We start from the raw sequence: 13,420 nt of genomic DNA, 5'->3' as shown, positions 1-13,420 counted from the left end.
CTATCCATCTATATCGTCGTCTGCCTCATGCGTGACTGGCAGGCCCGGATCGCTTTGTCCACACGCCTTCACATTTTTTCCATGAGTGGAACACGTCAGCACGGACTAGAACCAGCAATAACTGTCTTCGCGAACTGGGCATCTGTAGTGGGAGCTGAGTTGTGCTCCCTTTTTGAGGCATGGACGCGCATGAACTGTTTTCTTGACATTCTTTGTGAGTGCCACACGCAAGCCTGGACAACACCAGGCGCTCCTCTTTAAGGGGGGCAGACTGGTCTTAGAGCTATTTTTTTTATTTACCAGCCAATTTTAATGAAACTGCACTGCATTATAGAGTTTTTTGTGCTGATTTCAAATCTGCCATTAGAGTTTTTGTAAGTTGATTATATTTTGAGTTAATTATGAATTAATTGACATTATTTTGGGTCACAGTTACAAAATAACCACTCCATACATAATGGCAATTACCATGTGGCTAGGCAGACAAATGACTAAAGAATACAACATAGGAAGAACTTTTTTGATTCAGCTATTTTTGGTTGTTTTACACCACAGGGAACTTCGCTTCTCCTGCGCTCTGCCAGAAATGGCTCGCAGGTGGTGCCAATTGAACCCAATAATAATTTTCCAAAGCCTCCATTTGAAAAATTTGTTTCCAACATTGTATTCTCCACACATTTCGGTATCAGAAGCAAAAAGAATTAAAGTTGTACCTGCTCTGGGTACCAAGATATCTGAGGATGAAATGCTAGCTTTGCATTGCAAGAAAAGTGCCATTTCACCATCGAATTCTGCGCTGAGCTGAGCTGTAGAGTGCACTTTAAAATGCTATTATAATATAGTAACAACAAAATATGGTGCCTTTTGGTGAGGAAATTTAGACTGATGGAAAAATGGCCGTGGAGGCCAAAAATGCCATTTTTGAGAAAACGCTTTTTTTGACTGTTTTTCGGCCCCAAAGACCCAACTGCCCCCTTAAACGCGTGCTCGCGAGTGTGGCAAATGCGAGGAGTGACTATGACCCGGAGTTCTTTGATAACGCTGGACACATTACAGCCACCAAAAGCTCCACTGTTAAGAACTGTTTTCGCATGGGAGATGTGGATGGCAGCTCAATGGCAATGACACCAAAGCTGGTGCTATTAACAGCATCAACTAGCACTTTAAACCCAAGAATTTCATTTTTATTTGGCACTTGGTCAGCACATTTATCTTTCTTCCAGCAGTGCTTTAGGGGAGTACCAGTTGGGTTCCTAAGTGAAGTGGCAGCACTGGTTCTACCGTTTGGGAAACAACAAAATTATACAATTTTGGTTCCCCACAAGAAATTGCATAATTCGTCTAACTTCACTGTAACACCCCACTCCTGCTTTGGCCCATTTGTGGCCCACAGTATTGCATAACTAATCAAATAAATAAATGAATGAGTGAATGAATAAATACATAAGGTGTTGGCAACACTGCATGCCGAATTGGGCCGCACCATGAATTAGTCATCACAACTTTTGTGATTCTGGCAGCCACCCAGGTAGCAGCAGTACCTAATTCTCTTACTCTGTTCAGGAGCTGTCGGTATGCCACTACTGGTACTGGTATACCCACCTGTGGCGTGGTGACCAGGAGTGCGCCGTCCGGGTTCAGGCCGCGTAGCGCCTCCACCGTGGACATGTGTTCGTCAGACGTCCCAGGAGGTGTGTCCACCACCAGGTAGTCCAACTCACCCCAGCACACATCGGCGAGGAACTGCCGAATCATGGCTGCACACACAGACAGACACAGACAGGACATCGACATCTTCACTTTGAAAGCCCTCCCCTCACAAACGATGCCTCTTAAAGGGACAGATGACCCATTTTTTGTGGAGTATACACTTTCTAATCAAAAGGAAAGCCTATCACCTGAAACACTTAAACAGAAACAGCTTCCCCGATACGGCCCTACAGAGGTTTGAAAGTGGAATTTTTAGAAGTACCAGCCTTGAGTATGCTGCCAGACGGAATGCTGGAAACCGTGACAGCAAGACTTGCGGCAACATATGTTTAACAGGGTTTAAGGCAAAAAAGCGGTGTCTAAAAACTTTTCCTCTGATAAAACAATAAAATACAGTCTTTTCTATTTCTTTCTGCAGTTTTTGAACCACGCATTGAAACAAAATGGAGCTGCTTGTGCTACTACTAGTACATGGATCCACCCTTCAGGTTTCATAAAGTTTACTGCCAAATTAAAATACTTCCACCAGTTTATTTAGGGACTCCTTGTGGTTACCCCTCTACATAAACCACTCTATATAAAACCTCTATGTATACTGCCGGTGTCTGTCCCTTTAAATGCCCAGTCCATGGCACCGAGAGGTATGTTCACACCTCAAGAGTTTCATGCTCAGTCTACGCACGTTAATGTGGAAAAAAACGTCCGCTGTAGCTGAAGTACCATATTTGCACGATTCTAACGCACCACCGACTGTAACGCACATCTATGTTTACATAGGAAAATTCTGAAAAAATTACTTCACCCTGATTCTACCGCATAAACCTAGAATTAGATTTCGGGAGCACTTTGTGTCCATGGCAAAGCTGCTGCTGGCCTCTTTGGAGCCGATTTCGGTTTTTAGCCTGATTCTAACACGCACACAAATATGAAAGCTAATTTTAGCGAAAAAGGGTGCTTGTTAGAATCGTGCAAATACGGTAGGCAGTATCCGACCCAGGGGGGAGGGGGTATATGAGCGCAAAAGTGGGTACTCTGACCGATATTGCATATACATACTATAGACACTTTGTTCTTTCTACACGCCTGCAGCAACTCTGCGCAGTGTTCGCGCAAGGGCAAAGAACTGCCTAAACACCGTTTCCAAAGCTTAGCACCGGCCCCTGGAAAATGCCTAGAGCATGCGATCAAGTGTGTAAAGACGCATGATAAGCTGAGCAAATAAAGCAACAAGAATATAACTACGAGCAACTATTAACCAGCTACCAAAATCAGTCGTGGCCATCAGAATTAGCAAGGCTCTTTTAAATCCGTCTGTGACGAGGCAGAATTCCCCAAAACCATTCGTCAAACAAATCAAATCACTGCCTGACGTTCCCCCAAGGTAGGTTCCACATTTTTTTATGATTTTAGTCTGGTCATTAAAACGGCCGATACAAAATAATCTGATGAAGGACAGCTGTGAAACCGAAAGTTAGACCAGCTGGACTGCGCACGGCCACCGGCAGATTGCACACAACGTATGGGAACCAACACCCCTACCTGAGGCATACCTTTTTCACCGAACAGAACGGGAAGGATGCATGCGTGGGAATAACAAATGCCGAGCTTCACTGAACCTGAGTTCTTTATTACATTAAAAAAAAACTGACGAGGGCAGACTCGACTCTAGGTGCACCACTTTGCACATTCGATAGCGCCGTTCAATCTCACCGGAGTCGCGTTTATTGGCAGCGGCCTGGTTCTTGACAATTGAGAGGACCGTGTGCTTAGACAGGCCTCTACTTCTGGCAATGTCAGCCTGTTTTACCCAATGCTCGACAGCGTTAATTATACTTCATTTAGGCGACAGTGAAATCAGCCACCCTTCCGCTAATGCCGCTGGTCGCGCACACACACACACACAAAAAAAAACAAGGCCACTGACACTGGCTTGGCTTGGCTGAGCCATAGCCTCCTGTATAACGCCTTTCCGACTGCTCAGTGCCAGAAATTCGGCCGATATCTCTGGTGGCGCCCTAATCCCAGGTTCTCCTGGGATTAGGGCGCCAATCCTGGGGTCATAGTACCAGGATTGACTTTCGGAAATTCGGTTCTGTGCATGAAGTCAGGGACCCAAGCGGGCTTGGAGGTAAATCAGAGGGCAGTAGGTAGGCTGGACCTAGGGGCCCATAGCAAAACTACGAATGAAGTGGTACAGGGGGATATGGGCTGGTCGTCCTTTGACGTAAGAGAGGCGCAGAGCAAGATAAAATTTGAAGATAGAGTACGTGACCTGGAGACTACGTGACATGGACTACGTGACATTGTACCTGTATATGAGGGGCATGGACATGCAGTGGAGACGGAGGACCAGAAAGCTGACCAAGCGGTACGGAAAGTCCGTAGGAGAAAGTGGGGTTTACACAACAGTTAAAAAGCAGGTAAAAGCTGCAGAGACGGCAAATTGGGTGCAGAGAATGGAAGGGGAAAAAAAACCCTGAATACTTATAGAACAGCGAAACTAGAAATCAGGAAGGAAGGTTTCTATGGCAATACGTGAGGCAGTGCATTGCTCTTTGAAGCACGGGCAGGGTGTCTGAGAACACGGGCATACACGGCTAACTACAGGCAAGAGGACGAAACTTGTGTATGCTGTGGCAGGGACCGGGAAACCGTAGGGGATATTGTCATAGACTGCACAGAGATACGACCTCGGCAAGATGATGGGGAAGCGACGTTGACGGAGGCATTGGGATTTGGGGCTGGGGGAACCTCAACTTCAAGGCCATAGAGGTGACGAAGAGGCGACTGGAGTGGTGGTGGAGGAAAAGTAGGGAAGAGAGTGGGACGTAGGATGAGTAATACACCGAAATAGAATTTAGAACTGAAGGGGGGGGGGGGGGGGGGGGGCAGGGGGTAAACAGGGATGCAAAGGCAGGAAAGCAGGGGAAGAGGGGAGTTGTTTATAACCGGAGGGGGGGAGGGGGGGTAACCCATTAGGTTAGTGAAGGGTGCGGCAAATAAGTAGAATAACACAGGCAAGTCGCTTGGTGACAACCGATGCCCCAATACAAAGGGAGGGCCTCTATCATCATAATCACCACCATTATCATCATCTCCTGTGTGGCGAGGGCATGGTCAACGTTTGTTTTCACACCTGGCAACAATGGGTGGTTTTAAAAAAGTTGTCAAGGCCCTCTGCAAATGCAAAACACGTGCTGTATAAAGGAGACTCTGGCACTAGCATGTAGAAAGGAAGTAATGAAAACAAGCACTGACGGGCAATGCCTGCTTGAACAAAAAAGGCCTGAAAAGTAACGAGGCCAGAAATAAAACGAACTAGTAAGTGGCTAGGGCAACGCTAGAACTTGACAGTGGTTACTACAAAAGAGATGGTCTTTCTTGGGCTACCTTGTTTGTTTGCGAATAATTTAACGCGAAAGTTTTTTGTCCGCATGTCACTCGATTCAGCCAGAAATGTTACAAGTGAGTTCACTGGTAGGTTTGCGACCCGCTGGGAATTGAGCGGTTATTTGGTATATGATTGGTGAGGGAACACTGAGTGTAACGGGGCGAAGCAGAGAGAGAAGCGAGCTAAGTATATGCTGAATGTTTGCCGTAAGTTTATATAGGGGCCGTCAAATGCCGAGTATCGCCTTGAGCTAAAGCTTAAAGTCGTCATTCTTTGTGCAGCAGCCAGCCATTGGTGATGCCTGGCTGCTGCACAAGACCTAGCCTATTCTTAAGTCGACAAAGTTTACACGTGGTTACGCTTCGAGACTCGGTTAAGCTTTCTGTGTGGTGTGGTCGTTGGCCCCCAAAGAGCGCTGAACACTCGGTCATTAAAATATGTACAATGTACGCGTGCCCACCGACTTTGCGGTGAAACTCTAAAAGTAGCGTAGGGCGCAGCGGGACGAACGTTTGCTCAAAATTTTTCAACTCGTCCAGTGGCCACCGTTCGGCTTGCGTGGTCTGGCGTGCAGGATGCTATTTAAAGAGGTCGATTAACGGTATCGCTTCTTGGCCTTTTGGCTTCTTTCACTTTGGCTTTGATTCTTCTCTTCGCACCGTCGAAATTGCACCACTTGTTGCAACAAGTGATGTAGAGCGAGCCACCCTGCAACGCATTTACAAAGCCGCGCTTGTACCAGTTGTATCGCGCTTCCGACAGGTGGCGACACGAGTCGTGCCTGAGTGCGCCGAGGCAAAGCTATGATGCAGTCCCGGCGGGCGCAATGATGCGATTGCCCCAAGAGGTTTTCCTGCGCTTGTTCGCCGGCCCAACCACCAGCTTAAAGGAGCCATGAAGAGAAAAGACGACTGTTTATATTGAAAGAACTAGGATTCAGTATCTCACTCAGCTCCATTACAGCCGGAAAAGATGTTTTTTTAACGAAAAAAAAGCACCAAGTATTTCAAAACTTTCAAATTTTGTGCCACAGTGACGTGTTATGAGCAAGAATGACGTCATACGGGCCAACAATAAAACATAATTTTCAGTGCGTTAAATGCACGTTGGCATTCAAGTGATGCGGTCAAATGGAACTAGAGGCCCCATTACAGACGTCCAGTCATGTGTTGTCGTGACAGGTCAGTTAGGCGGCCGCCAATCGCACAAACAAGGTTCCGTGATGTCGTAGAAAAGTTGCGAGAAATTGGCTAGGAGGTCGCGACTGCTTCACATGTTTTCTTAATATCTCCGTTATTTGTTCGAAGATTGCGATGATATTGGTGTCATTGTTATCGGGATTAAGCAGTCTTTCTAATAAACCCAACTTGTGTTTTCTCTTCATGGCTCCTTTAAAAAGCATCGCTGTTAAAAGCCCTAGCGAAAAGCCCTGGTCAGGGTGCGTGACGCACGTGAGGGGTGACTGACCGTGCTTCTTGGGTCCCCTCCAGATGACCGGGTCGTTCTTGTTGGGCAGCAGAAAGCCGATGGACATCACGGCCAGTCGCTGGCTGGCATCCGTGTACACGGGGACCCAGCTGCAGGCAACCAAGGGGAAAAAGGCAGCCCAGCTATAACTCCATCGTGATTTAATTCATTTATTTATAACATGCTGCCAGCCCACTGAAGGGCCCAACACACCGAAGCTACAACTGGGCTACGAGGCACACAGTAGTGGAGGGCTCCGGATCAATCTTGAGGCCACCTGAATGACATCATCTTCAGCAGCAGCAGCAGCAGCAGCAGCAGCCTGCTCAGGCCCACTGCAGGACTAAGGCCTCTCGCACTGACCTCCAACCGCTCTTGTCCTGCGCTGCTCGAGCCAACAGTTTACCCCGAATTTTCTTATTTCCTCCCCACATCGGATTAATGGCCTTCCCCTTCTCCTAGACCCACCTCTTGGTATCCACTCTGTCACCCTGATCGTCCACCTTTTGTCGGTTCTTCTCACCCCACGGCCAGCCCCAGTTCATTTCTTTTTCTTTTCTTAAACTATGATATCGTCAACTCGAGTTTGTTTTCTGATCCAGGTAGCTCATTTCCTGCCCCCGAGTTTTAATCCTGACATCATTTATTCCATAGCCCCTTGAGCCAACCCGAGTTTGCTTTCTAGTTGTTTAGTAAGGTGCCAAGTTTCTTCTCCGTATGTCATAGCCGGCAGTATGAACTGGTTGTAGATTTTTCTTTTGAGTGACAGAGGTAGCGTACTTTTCATTATTTGGCAATGAACTATCAGCGATCATCATCAGACCTTATCCTAGGGGGATGAAAGGGAAGAAGGCAGACGAAGCCCAATGGGCAAGCACGGCAGCCGTTCCTTGCTTGGCTTCAGCTTCCCGATCAAATAAACATCACCCCATCTGTTCAGATTTCAGTGTTGTCTGTGGCAGTACTAGTCGCAACAACATGTATATTAACATACGAACATGCACCCCCCTCTGGCCAATCTTCGTAACTCTGGAAAGCACTCTTAACAGTACTGCCACTTAGGTGTGAACTGCAGCACAGTTGCCCAGGTCCTCTGTGAAGCAAGGCTAGGAAATGGTATTTGTGAATGATGAAAGCTACTTGCGCTCTCGACTTTGTCAATACTTGGTACACTGCATACCTGCCAGGTTTGCCAGGATGGCATTAGGGAGATCTGAGCAGGGGGGGGGTGTTGTAGCAACAACAGAATGGGTAACCTTACAGACTTTTTTTATTTACTTACAACATAGCAGGAAATGAACGGTTTCTTTGTCCAAACTACCAACAAGCTACAACACTTAAATGTTCCACGTGGCTGCCGCCGACCCTTTCAGAAAGTCCTGGAAATAGTACTGCAAGCGCAATACAAAACAACAGGAACTGAACTGTTTTGTTGTTTCATCTAAACTAACAACAAGCTACACCACTGGAGACTTGCTAAATCTTCAGAACTGCCGTCTAGAGCAGCCGTGCTCGTGCGGAAATGAAAGCAGCGGTCGCGCTGCACTTCTATCAACAGTAAACTAACAATGGGACGAACAGGTTCACCGTCTGTGCATGGCCGACTACGCTTTTTAAGCACTTCACTGATAACGATGCCGAATGGTGTCGGGTTCAGGTATACCTCCGGCGCATTGTGGCCAGACTGAGAAAAAGATTTGGCCAAAGACGGGTGCGTTTTCGGGAGATTTTCGTTTCGGTCGTACAATCCTACAAAACCATAAAAATTCGGGAGTCTCCCGGAAAATTCGGGAAACCTGGCAGGTATGACACTGAAATGCATCAGTACATGAACAGCCATGGAGCCGGTTCATAGCATTTTCCTCCCCAGAGGTCCCTTCAGCACGCCAAACAACATAAACAAGGACTTTATTTTTCTTTCGAAGGGTTATGCTAAGGAAATGTTTCTCCTCTGATGAACGCTGTTTGACCTGGTCAATTTCTGTGGTACTGAAATTGGCTCTTCAAAAAATTTGAGCCCTGTTACAACAGAAAGCTGACTTAGAGGTCCTCAACCCTCTATTTCTTCATTTATTCTCCATTCACCCTAAAAAAACAATAAAAAGGTGGAAAACAAAACCTGCTCCAAGCTATGTCAGGTTGAAACCAATGAAAGTAAAGAAGGCAGGACCAAAGGTATTTTTGCCTCAAAAACAGACAACCCCTCAGTGGGAACAACAATGAAGGGGAATGCGAAGCTTTCCAAAGTTAATTACATCACCAAACAAACAAATGCGTGGACCCACACCCCACTACCTTATCATACACACAAAAAACTTCATATCGGGATGGTTTACGGCACTGCAATGGTGCTTCCTACTGCTTTACTGACATGGACACTACAGTGTATTTTGTAGTGTGCACAAACATCATCCGTGAGGCATAGAAATCTTGTTTTCTTTTTAAATTAGTGTCATGCTACAACAGAAAGCTGACTCAGAGATCCTAATGAACTACAAGAACCGTGACTCACTGCCCTGCAGCACAGTCACATGTGTGGATTATGACTGCTTTGATGCATGGTCAATGTATGAAAAGCATTGGCGGCAGTACGCACCCCTGCGGGCACTGGTGGATGCTGTGTCCGTCCAAGTTGAGCATCTTGGGGATGCTGGGCCCGCACAGGTCAACGTCTAGGAGCCCCACCTGAACACGGGAGACGAACAATCAATGAATCATTTGATTATTTATTCAGTTCTGTTCTTTTTTTTTTTTATTCTGACAAAATATTGGGGGTTTTCTGGACCAGAGGCGATCAACAGATTACTACCACAGAACAACACAGGGTGGTTGGCCTGCTAGGCCTGATTGGAGGCTGGCTCGATCCTTTGCCCAGCACACTATCTGACAAACTGGTTGATGAAGAGAAGCAGACACTGGCATCTTTACGAGCCTTACGACAGCACAAAACCAAAACAGCCCTCGCAATTGGTAGCAACTGCGGCAGCAGGCACTTCTGAGCCATTATTGTATGTACAGGACAGCCCAGTTGTCGCAAACTCAGTTGTCGCCCACTGTGTACCCCGCCATACCTCAAGTTCACAATACGCACACTTTCATCGCAGCAATAGTGTTCAATGTACCAGTTGCATCTCCCTTGTTCAAAAAGTGGAGCCGTCACAAGTGGGACTGAGCTGCCCCCCCCCCCCCCTCCTCCCCCTAAGGCTTCACTTCTCTTACAGAGAGACACTATGGCACACTTGTTAGCTTCAGTACACGGCGCTGCTGCATGCAAAATTGCCGTGCCAGAATTCAAAAAAAGGACATGGGCTGTGTGTATTTTATAAAATATCAGATGAAAGTCCTTGCTCAATGTAACGTGACACATTGATTTACACCTCAACATTACCAATCCAGAAAAATAATGTCAGAATGCACTGATTACTTGCAGCTGATTGGCCTGGATTCACAAATCCAGTATCTCCACACGAGTCAGACGAGTCAGTCAGACAAGTTAGTATTTCCACACGAGTCAGGCTGCATTACAAGCTAGGCCTTTTTTTTGTGTGTAACCAACAGAATTTGTGAAGCAAGCAGTGATAAAATCTTTCCCGCACAATGTTGAATGCATTAAACATCACTGCTACATGCTTGTAAAATTTCCCCGAGTTTCCAGGTTTGCAGGACGTAAATGGATGTAGCGCGCATTCACTACTGTGCCCATTATATTTAGAGCTCGTCCAATAATCTAAATTATTATAGTCAATGTTGGACTATGCTGACTCTTTACATACGACAAAGAAAGACACACAGCGGACATTTACAAGACAAGCGCAAACTGTCGGCTGGATTAGTCCCACAAGGTCCAGACAATTATATCAAGGTATGGGTGAGGGTGAAAAGACAACACCAAAATACAATAGAACCTCGTTGAAATGCTTTTAAAAAACGCGAGGGAGAAACGTACCATCTAGAAAAACGTACTATCCGGTCAGAAGCGTACTACGGGGAATTTTTAGTGTTCACAACTGAGAGCGTACTAACCGGGAAATCGTATGAACCGGGAATGTATCAACGAGGTTCTGCTGTAAATCGTGTTCGCACGCGCGATTCGTTATGCCACGCCGTTTTTGATAGCGTTATGCCTCCACTGGATAATGCAGAGATTAATAATAGGATGGGTTAGCAACAGAATTTATTTTGTTCTGCTGTTGTCATGCTCACGTTCATATAATCGTGTGTACTTCGTGTGAATAAATCAGTTGGTCGTGTGCGCTTGTCCGTAGTTTTCTTCGTCGCATGTAAAAAGTCAGCGCAATCCAACATGAACAAACACAAGCTACCCCCCGAATCTTAGCGTACTGCAGTTAATCTCAACACGCAAGTATACCCTAGAATACAAAGTCGTAAATGGAAAAGCAACAGCGCACTTAGATTCGTAACGTCTGGTCGAGACCCCTAAATGCACTGCACGCAGGTCCGGCCTATACCTTCTTTCCCGAGGCGACCAGTGTGAGCGCCAACTCGACGGCCACCGTGCTTTTGCCGACGCCGCCTTTTCCCGACAGCACGAGGATGACGTGCTGTACGCCGGCCAGGATTCGAGAGCCATCACCTGTACGGCACGATCACCGTTCGTCTTGCACCACGCTTTGTTAGGGAGCGAATAGCACGACAATGCACAAACACAACAGGGCAGACGATGTGAAATTTCACTCTTCGATGCAGTTAAATCGACTAACCAAGAGACGGTCAAATGACACGAAACACAACAGTCCTCACAGGATGGCTCGCGCAAAGACAACATTCATTTATCGCTTTCGTACGTGAAGAGTTACGAATAGATCGAACATTTGGTTGTTTTGAACTTTTGCAACATGTGCAGTCACGCTAGAAACGGTTTCGGTTTCTGCCGGGTGGTTCTCTGGGTTAACGAATAAATGGCGGAACGTACAATGAGACAATACGTGTGGCACAGCTCAGACAGCGTTTAGAGGGTGCTTGTGATGCTTGTGAGCAGAAGCTAAATACTTCAGGACTGAACGTAAACTTTAACATCAAGTACATCAACTTACCTCCTGCTCCTGCCATGTTTGAGAACGTTATGGCTGTGGATTTGGATTCAAAAGTCTCACGACGCGCTCGTGGTGTTCGCCCGCTTTTTGTCCTTTTTGCCGTTAGAAGAAGCAAAACCGTTAGTGTTATTACCTCACTGGCTAAAAATATCAACTTTATTAGCTATAATACCCAAAATGGTTTTAAAAGTACCAATCGTAAGTTTCTAGTATTTGTCGTTTTGTTAAGTTTCAACGCGCGAGTTTTGAATATACCTTTTAGCCACAGAACTCAAGGGCAAGATATTGCCCCATTGGCGCTAATTTATTTTACATGTTTCAGGTACGCACGACCACATATAAAACGACTTATCTAAATTACCCTATTTTCAAACCTGGCACTGTTGGACAAAGTTGTCCAGTATATACAAGGCAAGAAACTCCGAATCTGAGATAGCAAGAGAAGCCTGTGATTTACTGACCTGCTCACTGTTAAATAATCCTTGGCCAGTTTTCATCGGGCCACGCTTGACCAGAGTCATGTGCGTGAGAAGCGAAAGCGCAGAGAATCAGTGCATCAAGGCGACATCAAGTTTGTCGCACTGTGACTTCCGTACACAATGCGACAAACGCAGTGAGGCTGAGGCCCGCCACAGAATTGCCTAATGTACAACTACGGTTTCTCGCCATGAAATTAGACCATATTTTTTCTGGTGCAAGATATTATCAGCGGAATTGGTAAGGCGTTTGGGAATTCGCGCCAAACTTCTTAACATGGGAGGTTCCATGTGTGTAATGCCTATGGTCAAACAGTACAAACACACATTTTACTGCTAAGAGACGTGTCACGCCTTCTCCTGAGCTTCCTTGAGGAGACGGAGCTGGCAAACTTGTGGTGAAAGGACACTACCTTTGGCTAATTAGGAGGAGCTTGGACGGAGCAATTGCCGGCATATCCAGCCAGGCTAACGCCGCCTGATCCCACAACCACCACCACCACCACACCACTACTGTGCAAAAAGTAAAAAAAAAAAACAAAAAAAAACTACAATCATTTACGCGCCATTTAGTACCATAAAAAATAAGTAAATTTTGTAGGAACACAACGATGCCGAGTTCTTATTAAGTTCTTATATTACGAGCTCTTATATAAGAACACGGCGCTCGCGGAAGGGATATTAATGCGAGTTGCAATACTAATTTATTCAAGTAACGACGCCACCTTTGTCAGGTAAAGTACAAGTATAATGCTAAAAAGCGTATATACTGCAATAAACTTCGGGGTATGCTAAATTACGTTTGAAACTTGCCCGACAATTTCTACCCCATCTTCAGCTTAGGGTAGTCAGGAAATAAAATCTTCTGGAGCCAGCGCCCCTTTGACTACCCCTTATGTCTCATTAGAGTCTTAGATAAACCAGCCGTGGGCACATTCTCAGAAAAAAGTAATAGTGTTGCAGTTACAGTTACCTAAGCCAAAAAGTAGCTCTGTTACAGTCACAGTTACAGTTTCCAAAACAGACTTGTTGCAGTTACAGTTACTGTGAAGGAGTGCCGTGGTATTACTTTTTTTGTTACTGTATAAAACTAATAGATACACCAAATGACAGTTTATTTAGTAGAAACCAATGAAGGTGTGCGGGAAGTCAAAAGTGCAGGCGGTAGAAGGGAATCTAAAAAGGGAGCACATTCAAGCCCGACACCAAGAATCGTTGTGTACGCCCCATTTTGTCCCATCAACGTTCTTGTTGATGCACCCCGGGTGTCCTTATGGGTACCCCGTTCTCAGTTAGGGTTACCACCTTTCCCCGAAAAAAAA

General features: G+C 46.0%; 1 protein-coding gene across 1 annotated transcript in view; it reads right to left on the bottom strand.

The window, feature by feature from the left end:
* LOC144139539 (cytosolic Fe-S cluster assembly factor NUBP2-like) overlaps positions 1-11,697 on the bottom strand; it is a 32,125-nt gene extending 20,428 nt beyond the window's left edge. The window contains exons 1-5 of the mRNA XM_077671850.1: positions 11,623-11,697; positions 11,038-11,162; positions 9,165-9,253; positions 6,569-6,678; positions 1,603-1,757 (exon numbers count right to left, since the gene is read on the bottom strand). Of these exons, the coding sequence (XP_077527976.1) occupies positions 1,603-1,757; positions 6,569-6,678; positions 9,165-9,253; positions 11,038-11,162; positions 11,623-11,638 (495 nt within the window). The 5' untranslated portion in view covers positions 11,639-11,697. The remainder of the gene's footprint in view (positions 1-1,602; positions 1,758-6,568; positions 6,679-9,164; positions 9,254-11,037; positions 11,163-11,622) is intronic.
* Positions 11,698-13,420: the final 1,723 nt, after the last annotated feature.

The sequence above is a fragment of the Haemaphysalis longicornis genome, unplaced genomic scaffold (genome assembly GCF_048455015.1).
Source record: "Haemaphysalis longicornis isolate Haplotype H1 unplaced genomic scaffold, Haemaphysalis longicornis Haplotype H1 scaffold_5, whole genome shotgun sequence".
NCBI classification, from domain to species: domain Eukaryota; kingdom Metazoa; phylum Arthropoda; class Arachnida; order Ixodida; family Ixodidae; genus Haemaphysalis; species Haemaphysalis longicornis.
This window is presented reverse-complemented; position numbering and strand designations above follow the sequence as displayed.